General features: G+C 34.1%; 1 protein-coding gene across 1 annotated transcript in view; it reads left to right on the plus strand.

The window, feature by feature from the left end:
• Window positions 1–24,938, plus strand: part of LOC131543702 (multiple PDZ domain protein) — a 93,927-nt gene that overhangs the window by 37,631 nt on the left and 31,358 nt on the right. Inside the window, 10 exon segments of the mRNA XM_058781381.1 lie at window positions 3,214–3,423; window positions 5,134–5,244; window positions 7,078–7,236; window positions 12,764–12,875; window positions 15,344–15,542; window positions 20,148–20,189; window positions 22,802–22,867; window positions 22,869–22,895; window positions 22,991–23,086; window positions 24,346–24,523. Coding sequence (XP_058637364.1) covers window positions 3,214–3,423; window positions 5,134–5,244; window positions 7,078–7,236; window positions 12,764–12,875; window positions 15,344–15,542; window positions 20,148–20,189; window positions 22,802–22,867; window positions 22,869–22,895; window positions 22,991–23,086; window positions 24,346–24,523 — 1,200 coding nt within the window.

Here is a 24,938-nt window from a genome sequence, read left to right on the forward strand (position 1 = left end):
TTCTTCAAATATTTAAAATTAATTAAATGGGAGTTATTAGGGCCCGAGCACCAGTGGAGCGAGGACCCTCTTGGAATTGCTCTGGTTATTATTATTTGACATGTAGTTGCAAATTAATGTGAGTTAGTTAACATGTAGTTGCAAATTAACTTGAGTTAGTCAACATGAAGTTGCAAATTAATGTGAGTTAGATGAAATGTAGTTGCAAATGAATGTGTGTTAGCTGACGTAGTTGCAAATTTATGAGTTAGTTGATGTGCAGTTGCAAATTAATGGGATTTAGTTGACATGTAGTTGAAAATTAATGTGAGTTAGTCGACATGTTGCAAATTAATGTTAGTCGACATGTAGTTGCAAATTAATGAGAGTTAGTTGATATGTAGTTGCAAATGAATAGGAGTTATCTGACGTAGTTGCAAATTAATGTTACTCTAAATGTTGTTGCATATTAATGTGAGTTAGTCAGCATGTAGTTGCAAATTAATGTGAGTTTTAAAATTAATGAGAGCTAGTTGACGTACTTGCAAATGAATGGGAATTAGCTGACATGTAGTTGCAAATGAACAGGAATTAGTTGACTTGTAGATGCAAATCAACGGGAAATATTTGACATGTAGTTGCAAATTAATGGGAGTTGGCTGAATTAGTTGCAAAATAATGGTAGTTAGTTGACATGTAGTTGACTTGTACTTGCAAATTAAAGGGAGTTAGCTGATGTAGTTGCAAATGAACAGGAATTAGTTGACTTGTAGTTGCAAATCAATTGGAGTTAGTTGACATGTAGTCGCAAATTAATGGGAGTTAGCTGAATTAGTTGCAAAATAAAGTCCCACTTTATATTAGGTGGCCTTAACTACTGTATACTTACATTCATAGAACAGGGGCTTTTCCCCACCCACCCCACCCCTTTTCCCCACACCTCTAGGGGTCAGCCAGCTGTTTTTTTCGTTGTTTTTGTTTTCCGTTTTTTTTTAAATATATATATAAATACAGAATCTGAATTAAAATGTGTTTGATTTAAGCCTACATTTCAAAATTTTGTGTCATAAAATTTCTTGTTTTTAAGCAAATGTTGAATTTAGCCAGAGACAGGTGCGCTCAGAGCTGTCATATATCATATCATATTTCAACCACATACTGTTTATTTTAGGTTTCAGACACATAAATTCACATAAGTACTAAAAAAACAATACATTTAGAGTTTGTAAAATACACACTGATGTCTATGGAAGAGGTAATAATAATCCTTTCCATTATAATTCGACACGTTTTATTCATATCAGATACACATTGTGTAAGTTACTTTAATGTTTACTCTATTCTTCTCCCAGTTCACCAGCCACTTAACGTTACTTTTAAGTATTTCAGGAGAAGTGGATGAATTCACGTGTTGTAAATCCAACAGATCCGATTCTCTGAACTGCGTCTGCGGCACAAACTAACATGGCGGCGCCCATCGCGCATACAGCTCAACTAACGCGATCGTTATAAAGGTGTTTAAACAACAATACACTTCCACTTGCATGTATTTGACAATCAGAATATCAGATATTTCATGCCATAGCTAACACATTTGTGAATATTCTGAATAAAAAAGGAAAAATGACATAAAAGCAGTTTAAGCAGATCATCATTCATTCAGCGCTGTTGTTGCTGCGGTGTGTCACGTGACAAACAATGACGCGTCACCATGGAAACCATAAAGTGACACATTCTAAATAACGGTCCCCCCCCCCCGCCCTCAAGAATCCCGCCCCCCTCTCACAATATAGTTCCCACGTCCCTGCTTACATTTACATTAATAATTTGGTACAATGCACTTATTGTGTACATAACATGTTTTTACATTGTACTTATATTTTTTAAAATACCTATATGTAATTACATCTGTAATTAATTTTGGTAATTACATTTATAATTACACTGTTGACCATCCCTTACACCTAAACCCACCCTTAAACCCATCCATACCACTTAACCTGTCCCTAACCTTACCCGATTGCACTCGATTTCACACATTTTATTCTGGAGTTATAGTTTGGGAAAAGTTCACCTAGTAAATGCATTCAACTTTGTCACAACAACACATTATCGAATGCCAATAGGAAACATTACTTACTCGGTATAAAATATCTCGTCCTCCCCGGCTCCAGCTGCGCTCGCGTTCTGTTTGTGAGGTAAACAAAGTTTTTCCTCTCAGTGCGTCTTCTGGGGGTAAATACAACTCTTTTTCCTCTCAGCGCGTTTCTGAGGTAAATACAAGGCTTATTACTCACAGCGTGTTCTTCCAAAACTGAAAAGTATCCGAGATGAACGCGTTGCTGCTTTGTTTACGGTGGCGTGGGCGTTTACATGCCGCGTGGTTCGCGTGGAGGTTTGTAATAACAATAGCGCGAGCAGCGCGTGGGCGTGACCTAATTAGAGATAATGAGACCAGACGGAAAAACTGGACATGTCCTTGGTTTCATACGGATTACTTTATCACAGAATATTCGTTTTTGTAAGACGTACTTCATTTAACAGTAGACATGTTAAGCTTTCTATAGATATATTTCTCATGTCTCTGTGTGAAGTATTTGCTGAGTTACAGTTCATTTTAGTGACGTGTTTCAAAAAGCAGTTCGCGGAGACGGAGAAGACTGAGAGCGCACCCTGTTTGTTTTCTTTATTCTTCAAAAGTACAATGTTTAGTTGTTATTATGAGTGTATACAAATAAAAGTAGACCCCTTACAGATTCGAATGGTGTATTGCTCTTATCTGTACGATCAAAAACGGCAGAGAAATTCAAGCTCATTTCGGCCTTATCAGGAAAATCTGCCGCAAAACGCATTTGTCGACCCCAGAGGGTTAAACCTACCCAGACCACCAAACCTGTCCCTAACCTTACTCGTATCCCACCTCAATAGCAGCAAAAGTGTTTTGCAATACAATATGACCACAATAAGTAGATTGTACTTATTTTTTGATGCAAGTAGTAGTTAAGGCCACCTAATATAAAGTGTGACCCAAATTAATGGTTGTTAGTTGAGATGTAGTTGCAAATTAATGGGAGTTTGGTGACTTAGTTGCAAATTAATGGGAGTTAGTTGACATGATGTTGAAAAGTTACTTATAGCTAGTAAAATGTCTGAAGAACCCTACTGAAATAAAGTAAAACCAATAATGTTAATGTTATACTCACTTTGCGTGTGTATGTGTTCATATGTGTACAGGACCCAATGGACCCGCTCAAGACAGTAATAGTGATTAGGTCGTTAGTTCCAGACGGTGTTGCAGAGCGTGACGGACGCTTGTTGCCAGGAGACCGTCTCATGTATGTCAACAACATCAACCTGGAGAGCGCCAGTTTGGAGGAAGCAGTGCAGGCTCTGAAGGGAGCGAACATGGGCACCGTCCGCATCGGGGTGGCCAAACCCCTGCCCGTAAGAAATACTAGCCTCTAGTTTCTAAAGCAGTTTTTTTCTCTGTACGCTTTTGTGTTATTGAAACCCGTGGCTGCAGTAACGGGATTCCTTCGCAGGTTCTTTGAATATTTCATGATGCGGGTCTGTAGTCCTTTAAGGCCTCAGGAAATGAAATCTTCTTGGAGGAGCGTGTCTGTATCTTTGTGAAGAACTCTCAAGGGCTGCAGTTTATCTCAACCTCTTCAACTTTCCAAGGCTGTTATCTCAGCTCCATTATTCTGGGATTGTGTGTGCATTTTGGCATCTTTCCTTCTTTTTCTCCTCCGAGGCCTTGAGGTTTGGAGCATGTGTGGTGTGTTGTCAAGTGCAGTGCAGGTCATCTGATCAGGCCTTTTTTTTCTGAAGATTTAATCTCATGAGAGGCCTTTAGACTGCATGAGCGTGCCGAACGCTTTTGTTCTGCTCTCTCAAGTGCGATAGGGTAACATCACCTCTTAATATGGTTCAAATGACTCACTTCCAAGAAGCGGAATGAAAACAGAAAAGGCATTTCTTCCTATTTACCTTTGCACATCAAATCTTCAACGTGATCATCTATTTTAATGATGCCAAAATCAACAAACAAACGATTCAGCTCGCTAACCAACCTTGCACTACTAACATGAAAAGTGATTTCTAACCAAATCAAATCAAGTCTTTTATTGTGATCTTGGGCCGGGTGTTATGATGACATGGGATTCTGCTGTAGCACAGTAAATGTATATCTGCACAGCATCAGTATGCAGGACCGCTTTACGTTATTGCATAAAGCATCATAAAAAACAAAAAACAGTGTGAAAATACAGAGTAAACTTGTCTCAAACCATTCAAGACGTTCACGTTACTGTTTATACAGTACTTTTCAGCAAACTGAATAATGAACGATTCCAACCAATTAAAATCAGCATATATATTGCTTTAAATTTAATAGAGAAAATGCAGTTACATGCAGGCATTTATTTGTTTATTTATTTTATATATTTTTAAATGAATGAATTATTTTTTTGTGGAATAACATTTACACAGCTCTTTACCATAAAATGATTTTCAAAGAAAGATGTCAATTAAAAAAATAAAAATAGAAGTCTTGTATCCTCACCAAAGATCCTAATTTAAATCCTTATTTATTTGATTGACAATACAATCACAATTTGACAATTACAATTTAAAGAGTTTTGTGTGTGAATATAATGTAAAATGTAATTTATTTCTGTGATCAAAGCTGAATTTTCAGCATCATTACTCCAGTCTTCAGTGTCACATGATCCTTCAGAAATCATTCTAATATGCTGATTTGCTGCTCAAGAAACATTTCTGATTTGTATCAATGTTGAAAACAACTGTGCTGCCCAGTATTTTTTTGTGAAAACCATGATACATTTTTTATTTCAGGATTCTTTGATTAATAGAAAGTTCAAAAGAACAGCATTTATTTGAAATAGAAATCTTTTGTAACATTATAAATGCCTTTACTATCACTTTTGATCAGTTTAATGCAATCAAAGTATTGTTTTCCTTAAAAAATAATCTTACTGACCTCAAGCTTTTCTAAGTATATGGAATTTATACAGTTACCGTGTTATACAGTTCCTCATTCTGGTCATAACGCCCAAGCTTAGTGTGATCTGCTCATCATCAGAGAATGAATGGTCACATGTTTAGAGAGGTGACACTTCCCTGTCTTCACAGACTGAGGATGAGGATGGCTCTTCCTCCTTCATCTTCTCGGCTCTGCTGCTGACGGAGGGCTGTGATGAGGATGAGGAGGATGAAGTTGTGTTCCGCGCTGAGCCTGCAGTGGTCAGTGCTCATAAAACACAACCAAAGCATTCTTCTGGAAAGCATGTTATTAGTGCAACGTTCTGTAGGAGCAACGATACATCAGCGATTATAAGAGGCAGACGCTCTTTTTTTTTTTTTGGATGAAAAATTGCAATTTTAGTCCAATCTTAGCAAGAGACACACATGGCATCATTGCAATAATCTTTCTGAACATCAATTTCAAAGTCATTTTTGTAGCTCCTCACCATTAAATAATTCTCCAAAACAATGTATATATTATATATTTTTGGATGAAAAATAACAATTTGGTAACACTTTCTATGAAGGCCGTATTTATAATACATTATAAGGGTTTTCTTAAGGTATTATAATGAATGCATAATGCATTATAAAAAACCTTATAATATGTTGTATCATCTCATGAATATGCATAAGAACAGTTTTAGTGTATTATGATATTTACTTATTTGTGGTTATAGCTTTTAAGAGTATGATGATTTATAACACACAAGAACATGTTGCATCCACTTAAGTTACAATGGATTACATTTATCATAGTTATAATGTATTATAAGTCTCATATCTTGCCATCTTTCTTACTTTACTTAAAGCAATCAAAGACCACTTATAAGTAATAATAATAATAATATTTTCTCAAACAGCCATAAGATCAGATATCAGATCAGATGAATGTGTAATATGACACATTTGCTTTTTTAACTATTTTTATTGTAATATCAGTATGTTTTAATGGTACCCTTCATTAGTAGTATTAGTATTATTTCTGCTAAATATGTGCTAACACTTTGTTTTGATGGTTCCCCAACAGACATTCTACTGACTATAAGAAACTTTGCAAGTATGTCAACATTCTACCTAGTACCTACTCTAACCTTAACCTAAGCCTACTAATACTCAAATGAGAGTTAGTTGATATGTAGTTGCAAAGTTGGGTATGGTCAATAGACTAAGGGACCATCAAAATAAAATGCTGTAATATATATATACATATATATATATATATATATATATATATATATATAAATGAGCTTAAACTAGCTCACTTCAAAATTAACATTAGCCTCACTTACCACTCAGCACCTAACCACCCACAACATGGATACTGTGCAGATCTTAAACAATGTCAAGATATGATATAGTCCATTAATATGATGTTCATTGTGTGTTATAAATAATCATACTCTTAAAAGTTATACCCACAAATACTAAGTATTATAATGTATTTTAAATCTTATGATTATTCATGAGATGATACAACATATTATAACGTTTTTATAATGCATTATACATTCATTATAATGCCATAAGAATACCCTTATAATGTATTATAAATATTGGCTTCATAGAAAGTGTTACCAAAAATTTTAGTCCAAGCTTAGCATGTGATGCACATGGCGTCATCTCATTGCAGAAAATTGCAAAGTCGGATTAAAATCAACAAATCATACATATTACTCTAAATTTAACTAAGAGATAAAGGAATAAGTCACCCAAAAATGAAAACCTCTCACAATATTTATTTATTTATTTTTGTGGAACTCAAAAAGACACATTTTGAATCATAAAATTATTTTCTAAAAAATTATTATACATTTTTTTTTCAGTATGTATACATTTGTTTTAACAGCGATATCTCAGCATTTATGAGCACCATTTTTTGGATGAATACATTAACATGTTAGTCCAAGATAAGAAAGATACACATGTGGCATCATTGAAAATGTAATAAAATTCCATGAAGATTTTTGGGGGGCTATCCTAACAAACTATGTGAAATGTAGCACATTTTTTGTGGCCTTTAGAAAACTATAATTTCTCTGTTATGTCCAGATCGACTCCAGTGATTTGGACCTGTCTGATGAAAAGGCGTTTGAGCGTCATTTTCTGGAGGAGGAGGAAGAGATGCTGCAGTCGATGATCGCTGAGCACGGCAGTATCTGCAGCGCTGATCTGACCTATCAGATGAGCGGACCCGCCTCCACACCGAAGGTAAACAGAGTCAGCAACCAATCAGATTCAAACATACACATTTCATCCCCAATCAAATTACATCTAACATTTGGCTTACACTGACCAATCAAATACAATCTTAAATTATTTAGTAAACCTACTCAGATTTAGTCAGCTCTGTTTTATCTTTCACTGCCCTTGTGAAAAAGAAGCATATTTTTAATGACAGTACTTATTACAGAAATAATATACTTTAAAAGAATATACTTTATATTAAATACAGTATAAAGATGTACTCAAATGGGCCAAAACACTCAGCTAATTGTATGTAATTTCATAACTACTTCTATTGTCTTTGAAATATGGATAAAGTACTGCTGAATTTACTGACAAGCATTTATGATAAACTAAAATATACTTTAATATAATTTCTATTGAAACTTGTATGTCATGTATTTAAATTTATAATGATGAATTTGCAATTTAGTACATTTAAAATACTGTATATAAATTTAAATGTAATATCGAACAACACACTAAAAGTTAAAACGATAATCAAGTACTTTAAATGTGCTTTAGTATGTTAGTCAACACATTAAAATAAGTGTACTTCTTTAAAACACAACAAAAGATTATTAAAACATGAAGTGTATTTTAATGCACTTTAAAATTAAAAGTTTTAATTTGACATTAATACAAAGGTCACTTTTTAAAAGTGTACTTAAGTGTGTTCAGAAACTGTCATGAAAATGTCTCTCTTTAAGTCACTGTAAGTGGATTTTTATTTAATTAATATTGTATTAGCTGTAAGTACAGATTTTGACAAATATACTTTTTAAAATTAAATGCACTTATTTCCACTGATGTAACAGTTTTAGAAGTCTTGAGAAAGAAAGAAGAATGTTTTCTGACATAAAAAAAGCCATTCAAGTAATAGGGCATCACTGTGAGGGAGAACAGTGGAAGTAATAATGCAGGGAAAAAACTGATCCTAGAAAAATCTCACCAGTTTATTTCCTAAATAAACGTCTGATGCATGTTATTTGAACAGCCCCATTCACTCCCACTGTTTCAGACCAGCGTGCCACGGGCCCGGCTGCTCTCTGTGCTGTAATTTGTGACTATATTGTTTGGAGTCCCATCAGTTGAGCGGTTATTTGCGTTTTTATGGCTTCTGCTTTGGGAGGTCTCTGCTCAGATTCATAGGCGAGTGATTCGGTCCCTCTTGAATCATTCTGCGTGAGCGAACTCAATTACAGCTGGATGAATCACGGCTACATTCACAAACACACTCCCCTGTCTCTGGCCAGAAATTGCTCTCTCCCATTATTGCACTTCAGCAGGTCATTAACGGCGCTGTTTATCAGGAGATTATCTGCGTCTGATTTGACTCTTATTGTGAATATATATCAATGGATAAGTTGTGAAAGGGAAACTGCATACAGTGGTGTGAAAAAGTTTTTGCCCCCTTCCTGTTTTTTTTTTTTGCATATTTGTCACACTTGAATGATAACCGAGTACATACAAAATGCAGTTTTGAAATAATGATTTCATTTATTAAGGGAAAAAAGCTATCCAAAGCTGCCTGGCCCTACGTGAAAAAAGTAATTGCCCCCTAAATCTAATAACTGGTTGTGCCACCCTTTGTAGCAACAACTGCAAATAAGCGATAACTGGCAATGAGTCTTTCACATCGCTGTGGAGGAGTGTTGGCCCACTCTTCTTTGCAGAATTGTTTTAATTCAGCCACATTGGAGGATTTTCGAGTACGAATGGACTGTTTAAGGTCATGCCACAGCATCTCAATCAGATTTAAGTCCAGACTTTGATTTGGCCACTCCAAAACCTTAATTTTGTTTTTCTTGAGCCATTCAGAGGTGGACTTGCTGCTGTGTTTGGGATCATTGTCCTGCTGCATAACCCAAGTGCGCTTGAGCTTGAGGTCACAAACTGACGGCCGGACATTCTCCTTCAGGATTTTCTGATAGAGAGCAGAATTCATGGTTCCATCAATTATGGCAAGTCATCCAGGTTCTGAAGCTGCAAAGCAGCCCCAGAGCATCACACTACCACCACCATGTTTAACTGTTGGAATGATGTTCTTTTTATGAAATGCTGTGTTGGTTTTACACCAGATGTAACGGACACACACCTTCCAAAAATTTCAACTTTTGTTGCATCAGTCCACAGAATATTTGCCTAAAATCTTGGGAATAATCAAGATATTTTTTGGCAAATGTGAGACGAGCCTTTGTGTTCTTTTTGGTCAGCAATGGCTTTTGCCTTGGAACTCTCCCATGGATGCCGTTTTTGCCCAGTCTCTTTCTTATTGTTGAATCATGAACACTGACCTTAATTGAGGCAAGTGAGGCCTGCAGTTCTTTAGATGTTGTTCTGGGTTCTTTTATGACCTTTTATGCGATTGTCAAATTGCAAAGGCTGCGGTTGAATTAAATAAATATACGCACTGTTTTATTGTGAATCGCAGCACTGTGTTGATTTACACGTGAGCGGCTCATTATCCGTGTTCTCAGTGTCTCAAAGCGGCTCGGTTCGCTTTAAATAATGCTCATTGAACTCCATTTTGCATGTTCTGTGAGTTGAGAATTCAAATGTGAATTTGGGAACGCAAGATGTGCCATGTCCACGTGCCACGACCATGTAATGAGAATCGCTTATAAACGGCTGCTGTTAACAAAAGGGAAGCTTTAAGGGCTTTTATTTATTTAATAATAATAATAATATACACTCAACTTTTATTTTACGGTTTACAATGTTTTTATTTTAATTTTATTATTTTTTTCTTAAATATTAGATTTTTTATTTCACTATGAAATATTACGATAGCAATATTTCTTATTTTGTTTAATGTGTTTTAGTAATAATAATATTTGCTTCTTAAATACTTGATTTTTATTTTATTTTACGGTAAAATATTACAATAGCAGTGTTTCTTGTTTTGTTTAACATTTTTAGTAATAATAATAATAATAATACATTTTATTATTATTATTATTATTATTTAGTGTTTTATTAAATACTCAATTTTACAATGAATTATTACATTAGCAATTTTTCTTATTTTGTTTATTTATCTGTTGTAACAGTGATATGTCTGCCATTTTCATATTTTTAATAATAATAATAATAATAATAATAACAGCATTATGAAATTTGATCAGAACAATCGCAATTACATTTTTCCCCAAATCGTGCTGTCCTATTACTGGCATCAAACTGAACCCACTCAGAATATCTTCATAGTAGTCAACATAGGGAAAGTCATCAGCCCAACTGTGACACTGTGATGGAGAGTTTGAGTCACAGTCAAGCACCACTCACATGTGTGACCCTGGACGACAAAACCAGTCTTAAAGGAACACTCCACTTTTTTTGGAAATAGGCTCATTCTCCAACTCCCCCAGAGTTAATAAGTTGAGTTTACCGTTTTGAATCCATTCAGCCGATCTCGGGTCTGGCGATAGCACTTTTAGCATAGCTTAGCATAGATCATTGAATCCGATTAGACCAGTAGCATCGCGTTCAAAAATGACCAAAGAGTTTCGATATTTGTCCTATTTAAAACTTGACTCTTCTGTAGTTATATCGTGTACTAAGACCGGCGGAAAATGAAAAGTTGCGATTTTCTAGGCTGATATGATTAGGAACTATACTCTCATTCCGGCGTAATAATCAAGGAACTTTGCTGCCGTACCATGGCCGCAGCAGGCGCAGTGATATTACGCAGCGCCTGAAAGTAGTCCCCAGCTAGGTAACTAGTTATAAAATCGCAACTTTTCATTTTCCGCTGGTCTTAGTACACGATATAACTACAGAAGAGTCAAGTTTTAAATAGGACAAATATCGAAACTCTTTGGTCATTTTTGAACGCGATGCTACTGGTCTAATCGGATTCAATGATCTATGCTAAGCTATGCTAAAAGTGCTATCGCCAGACCCGGAGATCGGCTGAATGGATTCAAAAACGGTAAAACTCAACTTATTAACTCTGGGGGAGTTGGAGAATGAGCCTATTTCCAAAAAAAGTGGAGTGTTCCTTTAAGTGTAAATTTTTCGAAATTGAGATTTATACATCACATGAAAGCTGAATAATAAATAAGCTTTCCATTGATGTTTAGTTTGTTAGGATCGGACAATATTTGGCTGAGATACAACTATTTGGAAATCTGGAATCTGAGGGTGTGAAAAAATCAAAATATTGAGAAAAACGCCTTTAAAGTTGTCCAAATGAAGTTCTTAGCAATGCATATTACTAATCAAAAATTAATATATTAATATATAAATTTATATATCTTCATGGAACATGATCTTTACTTAATATGCAGTGTTGGGTAAGTTACAAAAAAAAAAGTAATCAACTACAAATTACTAATTCTTTAAAATTGTAATTTGATTACATTACTGATTACTGCATTTAAAAAGTAATCAGATTACTAATTACTTTACTTTCAAGTTTACTTTACTTTTCATGTTATCAAACCTAATAAATACACTACAAAGAGAAACTCATAGTTCTTTCATTAATTTCATATTGACTGGGGAAAAAAAAACATAAGTAGGCCTATTATTTGTTTACCCTGATTGTGTACCTTTTTTTTTTGGTTTTGTAAAATAAAGAAAACAAATAGGATGCGCTTTCTGCATTCTCAGTCTCTGTGAATATCTTCCTGAAACGAGTCATACAGTATTTCTAAAGAAAGCTTGAAGTGTCTATTATTAAATGAAGTTATGTCGAAAACAAATATTCTCTGATAAAATAATCCCTATGAAACCAACGCGAGGTACAGACTTTCCCGTCTGAGCTCACCTATAATGTGATCACGCCCACGCACATCGCGCACTATAAGATAATCATCCACACGAAGCCTGAGACGCACGAACATGTTAACGCTCACGTAACGTCTGTAGAAAGATTCAAGTTTATCTTGGCTACTTTTCGTTTTTGGAAGAAGACGCGCTGTGAGGAATAAGCCTTGAATTGTGATGCTGACGTGGTTTAATCCAGCGGTTGATCTCATTCTGATGAGTCATTTATTTTTTACTTTATTAGTGTTACTGTGACATAAACTTGTACACATTCACTTCATATTTTTTAACACTGCATTTGTAACTTAAGTAACGTAATTTTACTGACATCAGTAACTGTAATCAAATTACATAAATTTAAAATGTAACTCAGTACTGTGTTACCAGGAAAAGTAATTAGATTACAGTACTGCTTTACTGAGTAACGCGTTATACTCAACTCTGTTAATATCCTAATGATTTTTGGCATTAAAAAAAATTTATCATTTTGACCCATACAATGTATTTTTGGCTATTGCTACAAATATACCCCAGCGACTTAAGACTGGTTTTGTGGTCCAGGGTCACACATTACGGCTTTAATTTTCCATAGTTTTGCTAGTCTGTTCTTATCCGTCCTGCTTCCAAATTAGCCCCTCACAATCGCGCTCATCCTGCTGACCTCTTTCATCACTCGCTGTCCTTGACTTCAGTCTTTGATGTGGTTTTTGATGAGGATTCTGACCTTTTCTCCTCTCAGGAGGAGGATTTGCTTCCAGATAAACCCGCGGACGAGACCCAGCAGCTAAACGCTGCCGCGGGGAGCAGCTTCGAGCGGACCATCACTGTGGTCAAGGGCAGCTCCAGTCTAGGTATGAGAACGGGAACCTGTCCGTGAAACAGAAGCACACTTTAGGATGCTTTTAAAAAGAATACTTATTACGGAAATAATATACTTTAAAAGAATAGACTTAAGTGTGATCAGAATGTAATGTTTTCAGAAACTTAACTGCATGTTAATTGCAATCAAATGAAAATGTATTATAGTTTAAATTTATATTTAACACAATTAGTTGAACTTTAGAGTGATTTTGACCCACTTACATGGGACTTAAGTACACCTTTATATGTCATTTCTAGGAGTTACATGGATTTTTTTTAAGTTATATGTAACTTCAGTTCAGACTGCATTTACTGTTATGTTAATTGGCAGTGTTTACTCATTTGATCAAATTGAGTATTGATGTTCTATTTTTAAATCAATACTCAATTTGATCAAATGAGTAAACATTGCCAATCTCACAGTATTTGTATCTGTGATTTTTGCTCTCATTTATAGTACTTATTAAAAAGATGTCATTTATAATATAAACCAATTTTTATAATATAAAAATGTTTGTTTCTACATTAATTCGGAGGTTCAGTGTGAAAATATATGTATTATTACAAAGTTTAATCGTAGATGCAATGAATCACAATTACAAAATAATGTGCAATCAATTATTTATTTATTTTTTTTAATTGAGTGACAGCACTAGTAATTTCTTAATTACTTGGTTAAAGTGTACTGAATTAATGTTAAACTGAAATACCATCTACTTTAATATTGAAAAATTATTTAAACATAATTTAAAATGCACTTTAAAATAAAACTTTTATTTCATTAATATTATATTTCCTGCAAGTGCAGTCTTGTGCAAAGGTACATGTGACCTCACTTTAAAATAGGACAGTACGAAGGGAATATTTCTCGCTGTATACATGCAGCCAGTGATGTGATGAGAAGTTTTCCCCAGCCACTGATTTCACTAATGATTGCGATGTGGATTTGGCCGTGGGATCGTGCAGCAGCAGTTTAGGCCAACTTTATCCCGGAGCAGCAATTCAAAGGCATCTGCTTTGCCAGTATATGCTATTAGGATATTAAAATTTCAGCTGAGGGAAATCTGGCATTCATGTGAGTCTGCTTAACACCGCTTTAGATCCGCACTCGGCTTTACTGTCACAGATGTTAATGGACTCCCATTCTTGATCTAGAAGATTGCAAATTAAAGTACATTTAAGTTCCTGGCCGATGATTTTTACAATGCTGACTTAACATCCACTACTAAGTGCTCCTCACGGGAGACTGAAATAACCATGCGGTACTCTAATAAACATAAAAATACACAGCACGTATCCGGAAAAATAGTTCATTTTAAATTACACTTTAACTACAGTGCTACCTCTGTAGAAACAGAGTATGCTGTATGTGGTTCATGATTCCCACTGTAATGTCTGCGTCTGCAATTTATATTTAGTGATACTTTTTATTTTCTAGCATGAATTACCTGTGATAATGTTCTCATGCATACAGCACAACAAAGTATATTAGTTATCAATGTTTGAAATGCTACCTATAGGATTTTGTATTTAATTTAATAAAAAAATTCATTTAAAAAAATTTACTCAAATGTCAAATCTAAAATAAATGTGAAAAAATATTGCACATATAAGAGAATAAGTACACATCAATGTAATATCAATATAAATTGTTATAAATCAATATAAAGTAAAAAACAAATCATAGAAAATAAATTTTCTTAGGTTAAAATGTAATGTATAATCATGAAATTGTTGCTATGTTGAAAATCCTTGAATTTTAAACCTAAACAATTTCTAATTGATGGTGTTAATGCTAACTAAGACTAATAAAAATATATATTTTTTTCTAATTGAAATAAAGCTGAAATAAACATATTATATGAAAACTAGAACTTAAATGAAAATTAGAAATGTTGCTTTGGCATTTAACTGAAATAAAGTAAGTAAAATTACTAAAACTGAAATAAATTAAAGCTTAAAGGTTATATATATATATATATGTATAAATATGACAAAAACTAGAACTAAAATGAAAAATGAAAGTATAAAAATAAAAGCCAATTCAAAATATTAATAAATGCTTTAATAGTATTTAAATAATACTAGAATAACACTGATTCTAATAGAGCTTCTATTGTGATTGGCACATTGGCAGAATGTGAAAAGTTGCATCTTTATTTTCAATAATCAGTGGGATCAGATCAATTTACACAATGCTCAGTAAGAAATATCAGTATCATAACATTTTATTAAATTGTGCTGGTTTACAGTCACTTAACAAATGATATTACTCTACAAACACTTCAATTTTTAAAGGAATCAACCTTGAAAGCATTTTAGAATTTGTGTCTAAAGCAACCTTTAAAAACCTTAAAACCTATAGGTTTTTAAATTTAGATTTCTTGCCATGAAAACGCCAAGGAAGCATCCATGGCATTAAAACAGCAGCCATCACGTCCGGTTGCGTGTGTTGCAGGCATGACGGTGTGTGCACTGAAGGACGGGCCCGGGATGCTGATCCGCAGCATCATTCACGGCGGCTCCATCAGCAGAGACAGCCGGCTCGGGGTCGGGGACCTGATTCTGGCCATCAACGGAGAACCGACGGGAAACCTGACCAACGCTCAGGCACGAGCCATGCTGCGCAGACACTCTCTGATCGGACCAGACCTGGGGTGAGACGCTCACACACACACACACACACATACGTTTTTGTGAATTGTGGGGATATTCCATAGGCATAATGGTTTTTATACTGTACAAACCGTATTGTCTATTGCCCTACACCTAAACCTACCCCTTACAGGAAACTTTGTGCATTTTTACTTTCTCAAATAAAATCATTTTTTTCATGGGGAAATGTCCTCATAAATCATCTTCTCCTTGTAATACCTATGTCATACCCATGTCATTGTACAAATTTGTGTCCTCATATGCCACAAACACACACACACACACAAACACAAACACAAACACACACTCAAACTCAAAGACTCGCACACAAACACACACACACGCATTATTCAGCTGAGCTTCTCTTCAGCTTCTCACACAGAAATTGCTGTTTTTGAGAGTTGGATAATTAGTCACTCTCAGAAAGGTTTGTGTTTTATTATTTTATATTAAGGAAACACAGAGTATTTAATTTGAGTTTTTCAAAAAAATGGGCCCCATTAGTTAACGTTAGTGTACTGCATTAACTAACATTAAAAAATAAAACCTGTCCCTTTTAGACTTGCACTCTATTCATTTACTGCTTGTTTTCTTAAAAAAAAAAAAGTGCGTTAGGCTAAATGAGACTTGTTACAGCACTTCCATATCATTGCTCTTTTACCACGAGTTTTCGTTTTTATTTGGCGTACTATTTATACGCACTTTCATGAGATCAGGTTGGCTATTTTATAGCACTTGCTATTCAATTCTGTATATTGTTATTTTTAATGAATTATCTAGTTGTTTAATTGTATACACTTAATTATTGTCCTAACCAACTCCTAACCCTAAACATACCCGTTGGTAACCCTCTTGAAATATTTAACCTAATTTATTTCATTAAATTCTATATATTAAATTCAGTTTTCTTGGAAAGAAGACAAATTACTAATTACTAATTACTTTCTTGTCTGTGCAAGACCTCGTCTCACTTCACGTCTGATGTGTGACCTGCTTAAAGTGCAGTAAATGGTAAAACAATTGCGGGACAAATTATTGTGATTATTAGTACTTTAATAAAAGTAAAATAATTTAAATACAAATACTAATTTACAACATCCAACAGCACAATGAACTGTTTTGCACAGCTAAAAAGGCTAAATGGAGATTGCTGACTCCCCATCAAACAGTTACATTAAAAAAATAAGATGGAAAGATAACAAATTAATAGTTTCCATGGATCTAGTCTTTGCATCTGTTTGTTTGATGTATGAATCAGGTCTCCTCTGTTGGAATAGATAGCGCTGTCCCAAAAAATAGGGTCCTATGCAGTCCTTGAACAGCAGCCTCCGGTACAGCAGGAACATTGGGTTGTTTTGGGTTGAAAATCGACCCATGTTTTTACCCTGCAAACACACAGTGCTGTAAATGTGAACTGGTGGATCGATAAGAAGATAATTCATTATAAAAATATAAACAGTAAAATGTGTTTGTATGTTGTTTAATTAAAATAATAATTTATTGATAATAATTAAATTAATATAATAATTAATACTTTTGACATCCATTTTCTTAAAAAATGGTTTAAACACTGAAATGTGAAGTGTATCATTTTATGAAACTTTTTGGTTTTGTGAAAACTTCTATCTGAACTGTAAATCATGCTTTTTACAGTCATTTTACAGTTTAATAGTTTACCATAGACATTGCCCTACCCCGCTCATATGGTATTAATTTTATTTGTGCAGGTCTTAAAAAGTCTTAAATCTGAGCTTAAAAATCCTGCAGCAACCCTGTGATAGTACAATATTTGGCTGAGATACAACTATTTGAAAATCTGGAATCACAAAATCAAAATATTGAGAAAATCACCTTTAAAGTTGTCCAAATGAAGTTCTTAGCAATGCATATTACTAATAAAAAAAAAATTGGTATATTTTTTGTTTTGGTATATTTACTGTAGGAAATTTACAAAATATCTTCATGGAACATGATCTTTACTTAATATCCTAATGATTTTTTGCATAAAAGAAAAAAATTCTAATTTTGACTCATATATTGTATTATTGGTTACTGTTATATTTATTTACAGGTATACTTATGACTAAACATACTTATGACTGGTTTTGTGCTCACATATTTGTTAACATTAGTTTACATTTGTTAATGTAAGCTCAGGTTTAATAAATAATATTAACAGATAGGGCTGGGCGATATGAGCAAAAATTCATATCTCTGTATTTTTTGGCTGATTTGCGGTACACGATATATATCTCGGTATTTTGTATTTGGATTAAACAAATAGTGAATGTAAGCATGTAGGCATATATTATGTGCAAAAAGGGTTAAAATCACATCACATTCTAACATTGTGACATTGCAATCTTAAAACAAAAATAATGCTTTTAAAAGCAGAAGTTAAATTTACTAAACTAAAAATGAAAATAATAAAAATGCACATACTATAGGCTAATTGCGTAAAAAGGCTATTTTGATTACCCCATTACACTTTACAGTTAGTGCTATCATACAAATACACTTACTTGTAGGTTTAAAATTCTACATACGTCACATTTATTGTCCAACTACAAATATTTCAGCAAAATGTATATTTTAGTCAGTTATTGTGCTCGTGTCTGTATGGCGCGCTCATTCTGAATGAAATCTGTGAAGTTTAGCGGAGAATCGCAAAGCTAAAGCTCATGCACAATGGACAGCAAAATGGAATTTCCATGGCTTTCTAACATTTACAGATGGAGAATATACCTGTGAAATGTAAGTTATGCATTTAGGAAAACAGCACGTCTCAAACACATTAAACAGCGTCTGTAAGCGGCACACGCAGCCTTTCTGTCAGAGCCGATTTAAATTGAAACGATAAACAATAGGCTAGTAAGTAATATCTTACCAGTTTTTTTAAAGCCCTTCATATAAAGCTTGTCACATGTTTAGAACAAATTGTGTTATGCACTTTCTCTGCAGCAGTTCAGTCTGTGTCCTCCGTAGATATTTTTTCAGATGCGCTCGTATCAAACTACTGTATATCGATATTAACGGTATTGCTCCATACTGTATCGCTTATAAAGAATATATCGATATATCGTACAAACTCGATATACCGCCCAGCCCTATTAACAGATATAGCTTTGGATTTCAATAATGTCTTAATAATTGTTGAAATTAATATAAGCTAAGATTAGTAGAATTTTTCATTGTTAGTTATTGTTAACTAATGTTAGCAAGTGGAAGCTTATTGTAAAGTTTCTAGTGCTATAAATCATTTAATTAAAAAAATCAAATAAATTACATTATATGTTAGGGCTGTCAAAATGGCTGAAAAACTAAATTCAAATTTTGTACGTAAATATTATCAATATTTGAATTATATTTGAATATAAAAGGCATAATTTCAGTTAGGGGAAAAAAAGCTTTTGGCTTCTCTCCTGAGGCCACAAGATGCCGCATCGAGCAAAATATTACTAATGCACATCTTCAAAGCAATAAAATAACACGACTATCTTTGAAAAAAGTGCATAATATTTAAATTCTTGTTAATAAATCATATGTAATTAATTAATTAATTTACTTAATCAGAAACAAAAGAGCTTCATGTATGTATGTAATACGAAGGACCCAAAACCAATCACAAAGAGTACTTTTTCATTTAAAAACATGAGATGCAGTGGTGAGAAAGTAACCAAATGAATATAAATAAAAGGCTGCCAATTCATTACAATAAATTACACAATGTGTTTATTAATTAATCATAAAAAAATATCATATAAATAAGTGTTTGTTTACTGCATAATCTACACGGTTCAAAAGTTTGATCTCAGTTAGATTTATTTTTAAGAAATATAATAATTGTATTCATCAGGGATGCATTAAATTGATCAAAAGTAACGGTAACAACATTTATAATGTTACAATATTTCTATTTCAAATAAATGCTGAACTTCTTCTGAACTTTCTATTCATCAAATAAATCACGGTTACCACAAAAACCTTCATCAGCACAACTGTTTTCAACACTGATAATAATCAGAAATGTTTCTTGAGCAGCAAATCATAATATTAGAATGATTTCTGAAGGATCATGTGACACTGAAGACTGGAGTAATGATGCTGAAAACATAGCAATAAAATACATTTTACTATATATTCCCATAGAAAACTGTTATTTTCAATTGTAATAATATTTCACAATTTCAATTTATTTTTGATCAAATAAATACAGCCTTGGTGAACAGTAGAGACTTCTTTCAAAAACATTACCCACTACAAACTTTACAGTCGGTGTATCTAGCTTGTCAGCCGGGTTACATTTTGGTGGCACTTCAAGCTTGAGTTGTTCCAATGGAAGAAAAATCCATTATAATGGAGTTTATGTACGGTCAGGGCGTATTTTAAGGGTGCTGCCAATTTAATAAAACCATCAGCAGAACTCAGGATTTAAATTCACAATAAAAGGTGAAACAGACATTCATAAAACAAGGCTTATCAGTGCCCAGCGGTGATCCAGAAGCCGTCTGGCAGCAGAGAGCTTGTTCTAGCTGCAGAGAGTCGCTTTATTTTGCCTCCCGCTGCCAGCGGCGTCTGTGTCCGTAAACTGCTCTTCACGTTTCCAGATCCACAGGTGCTGCGGGGGAAGAGCTGAGCCCCGTCTCTGTGTGAGTACTGCCTTCATCACGCTGTCTGTCCTGGCTCCCTGCTTGCGTTCGTTTTGTTCTGTCGCTGCTGTTTCGGCGAATCTGATTGTTCGGGCCGCCTGCAGCCCTGCTTCCATTCTCCTCTAATCGCAAAGACTGGAAGCAGTTCTGTCTTCATTTACTCACCCTCACGTCAGTCCAAACCTGTGTGAGCTTCTTTCTTCTGCTGAATGCATTATTGGGTCCTTTCTGCTATGCAGTACCTTTTTGTGATTATTTGATATTTTATTCTATTTAATATATAGCGTTAAAGTAAAGTCACAATTAGTACAGTCATATCAGCTAACTATTACTATTGTGAACTATTGTTATAAGAGTATTTTACACAAAAATAGAAATGCCATGAAATGTGCATTCCGGTGCAGTAATTAACAAATTAACTCCAAAGTATAAACACTTCCAAATGCACAGCTAACTCAAAGTATCTGGTCATGCAAATACAGTAATAATCAATTAAATAATAATAATCAGTGTTGTATATTATTGAAATATTATACACAAAGATATAGGAACTAAAAGTGACAGTAAAGACATTTATAATGTTACAAAATATTTATATTTCACATAAATGCTGTTACAATTATTAAACTATTTTTATAAAAAAATATTAAACAGCACAGTTAACATTGATAATATACTGAAGCCTGGAGTAATGGATGCTGAATATTAAATATTGAAAATGTTAAATGCATTTAAAAAAAAAAAATTATATATATATATATAAGTTATATATAATTATGTATTCAGTCTTATAGTAAGAATATTTCTCAAATTTACTGTTTTTACTGTATTTTTGATCACATAAATGCAGCCTTGATGAGCAGAAGAGATTTCTTTCAAAAACATTAAAAAAAAAAAATCTTTGAATGGTATTGTATTTTTTATGACAATATTAATGTCATAAAAGCATGACCTTTTGGATATATGCTCTAGTCAAGCTCAGAAATATAAACTTTATTACTTTATCATGAGTTTCACAATTGCAAGAAATTAACATGATGCCCAAGGAACCAATCACACAGGACACATTAGTTCTTGTATTGAAAAACAGCTAGATGACACAACAAAATGGAACCAAACACCAGTTGTTTTTAAAAGAAAAAAAAAGCTAAATAAATAATACTGATATTTGATGCTGTTGTGTGTTTTTTTTTTTTGTTTGTTTTTTGTTTTTTTCATTTTGTTTGTTAATTAAAGTGGTATTACACAAGACAAACAGGTTGAAATGTGATTTATAGTGAGTTAATTTATGGAAGAAAAAAAAACATAAATTGCAGAAAACTTTTCCTTCACAACATTTTAACTAGAGAACTAAACCTGCAATATTTCTTAATAAATTGCTCATTTTTAATTTCAGAAGTGTGTGGGCATGGCAAAAAAAAGGTAACATTCGTTCACACCAAAGTAGTGAATGATTTAAAATTCCCCCCGTGTTCACTTAAAGCTGAATTGTGTGAGGTCTACACCACAGAATTGCAAAAATAATGATTGTTGCCAGAGTAATTACCCTTTTCGAGAGAGTCAACCTACAAATGGCTTCCTTATGGCATACTTATAGGTTTATCTTCACATTAAACTGCGATAGGAGAGTACTTCAGTTTTTATGGTGGTATTTTAACCAATATATTAAGGCAAATTTGAATTGTACTGCATAGTGGGTCTGACCCTACTAATGTTAAACACTCGCATTCCAGTCAAACTCAAGGATGCTGCGTTTCCTCATCAAGCAGCGTTCGAGCAGGTTGTTGTTTCCTTGGTAACATGCATTCATGTTCTCAAGAGGCTGTCGTTCATCATTAACATTCCAGGCCGTCATTTCCTCCTAACATCGTGTGTATTGTGTTGTTCCTCTCTGACTAACATCTCTCTCTCTCATGTCAATGATTTGATTTCCAGCCATCGATTCTCGTTCATTAATAAAGCGGTTTCACTGAACGTGTGGATAATGAATATTTGATTCACATCGATGTGCCGTGACTCCTAATGTCTTGATCTCTCCGCCTGCATGCATGAATTGTTCAAAACAAGGTTTGATTTTCCTCCATTAGATCTGTCATCTTCACTTATATTCAACTGATGAAGCAAACAAACTATTTCTGTTTTGACTCCTGATCCGGAAACATGAAAATTCAAGCTAAATTTTCAGGCTCGCTGTTGAGTCAGATTTTTTTGGTTTGGATTTTTGGATGCAATGCAAAAGAAAAAGAAAAATGTCTTGTTGTGGGACATTCATTTACTAACCTGTAAAACACCGGCTGCTGTTGACAATCACATGATTAATGATTTCACCTTGGGCAGAGATAGGCAGACTATATCACATATATTACCCACTTCAGAAAAACGAGATGTGCATCAATGCCATTTAAGCTCAATTGAATGCATTTGTTGCATAATGTTGATTGACTCACTTTTGCATTTTTGGAAACTTTTCTGTGGCCATTAAGTCACAAATGCTGTTGATTGGGCTTAATTTGGGAGATTCCTTTGGAGTTTGATTCCGGCAGTGTTGATGACAGGTCTGATGAGTCAAATGTCATCATAAGCTCATGAATCATGTGATTGTGTTTGTGCAGAATCACGTATGTTCCTGCAGAATATTTGGAGGAATACAGGGCTAGCCAGCAGCTCGAGAGTGATGATCTCTGATGGCAAACACAACACTCAGCAGTATGTACTGCACTCACAGTTCATCTGTTAGCTCTCTCTGACTTGTGGAGATGAAAAATGGACAAAAAATGAGAGCTTTGTGTTTATGTGTTTAGTCAGACGGTCTCAGATCTTCCAGAGAGAGAAGATGGAGAAGGACAGGAGAGTGAACGACAGACAGCAGCTTCCAACAACTGGAATCTACCACGGAGGTGAGAACAGATAAATGTGATAAATGTACATGTGACTGAAAATCATGGACACATCTATTAGGAATGGATATGTATTAGCAACCGGTTTCTGTTAGTATACTTACTATACTTCCTCAGGGACTCTATGGCAGCCCTTAAAACCACTGGAGCAAACTTTGGTGCATTCATTAGGGAAGGTCTGAACATCAATCTGACCAATTTTTGTCTCTCTCACTCGAACCCTCTAGCATCACTGTAAGTTTCAAATTGGGCTTTTCATATAACCGTATGACCTATTTACAGTCTTCAGATTTTTGATGAAATATGCTGTGTGCTATAAACAGCATATTGCAACAGACAAAAAATATGTTGATAATACTTATAATATATAATACTCCAAACTACATGTCTTATGAAGGATCACATACATTTTGCATTTGCAAATTTATTTTCTTGCTCCTTTAAGTACATTTGCAAATATATTATGATATTTGAATGTTTAAAAAAATGTATTTTGTTTTTGTGTTTTTTTCTGGCCAAAATATATATTGAAATATATGCTACACATGTTGTAAACCATGCTATGGATAGTGCCACATATTTATAAGAAAATAAAAATAACTTGGCCTAAATTTAAAACTCTGCATTATACGTTATTTACTTTGTACCGAATACAATGCTTCATGCATCTTTCCAAATTCTACCATATTGCATGTCCGCCATTTGGATTTTCATTGCCATTTGTTGTTTTAAACCTGTTCTTCATCTTTCATCACATCTTCCCCAGATTTTGGCCTGATAATCTTGAAACCCAGCTGAAAAAAAAAAAATATTATCACAAGCAACAACGTTGACTGAAAATGCCCATCAGATGTGGCACTTTATGTGTTCATATTTTTCTCACCAACTATTGGCTCAGTATTGGATCAAATATTGGATTTTCAAACCATGCTTGACTGAAGTTATTGAATGTACACTTTACACTTCATCGCTGGTTCAGTGGTTAAAGCTATTGGCTTATGATCAAAAAGTTTAGAGTCAAATCCCACATGGCACTGAATTTGTACCTCTGGTACAAAATTTTTGTTTTTAACAAATCTTGGAAAATATATTTAAGGCTTGCAAAGTTTGATGCTGTTCGGTCAGAAGGTGGAATCAAGATGATGAGAAACTTATCAATGAAGACAACTGTGGGAAAGTCATGAAAATGCATTGATCATGTTGTTTGGCAAACTGACGTTACTAAAAGTTAATTGAATGTTCTGTGTGTGTTTGCTCAGAGTGGAGTTACACAGGGAAGTTGGGAAATCTCTGGGCATCAGCATAGTTGGTGGGCGGGGCATGGGCAGCCGCCTTAGCAACGGGGAAGTGATGCGGGGCATCTTTATTAAACACATCCTGGAGGACAGTCCAGCGGGACACAATGGCACACTGAAGACAGGAGACAGGATTTTAGAGGTACGCACACACACTTAGCTGTTCATTATAACACAACGATGTCAAATTATTTACATTTATAAATTATTATTAACATATTAAGATAATACAACTCTAATCTAAATTCAAATTTGAAAAATCTCAAAATCAGGTTATAAATAGAGGTCGTATTTATTTTTAATTCTTGAAACGTCTGGAGTTACAAAATGAATTGTAGTTTTGCTATTTGCATATTTCCAGTTATTGTTGATAAAATTAATTAATAAGTTAATAAAAGTTTGAAAACAAGCAGCTTTGTCATAATTACAGCAGAAATGCTGGAAATACCTTACAATATTTGACCAATTCTAACTTTACACAAGCTCAGCGGACAAATTCACTTTTACTTACAATTGTTTTAAATTTACTTAGATTTGTCAAATGTCCATTTCATTTT

This window comes from Onychostoma macrolepis, chromosome 07, assembly GCF_012432095.1.
Source record: "Onychostoma macrolepis isolate SWU-2019 chromosome 07, ASM1243209v1, whole genome shotgun sequence".
In the NCBI taxonomy this organism is placed as follows: Eukaryota; Metazoa; Chordata; class Actinopteri; order Cypriniformes; family Cyprinidae; genus Onychostoma; species Onychostoma macrolepis.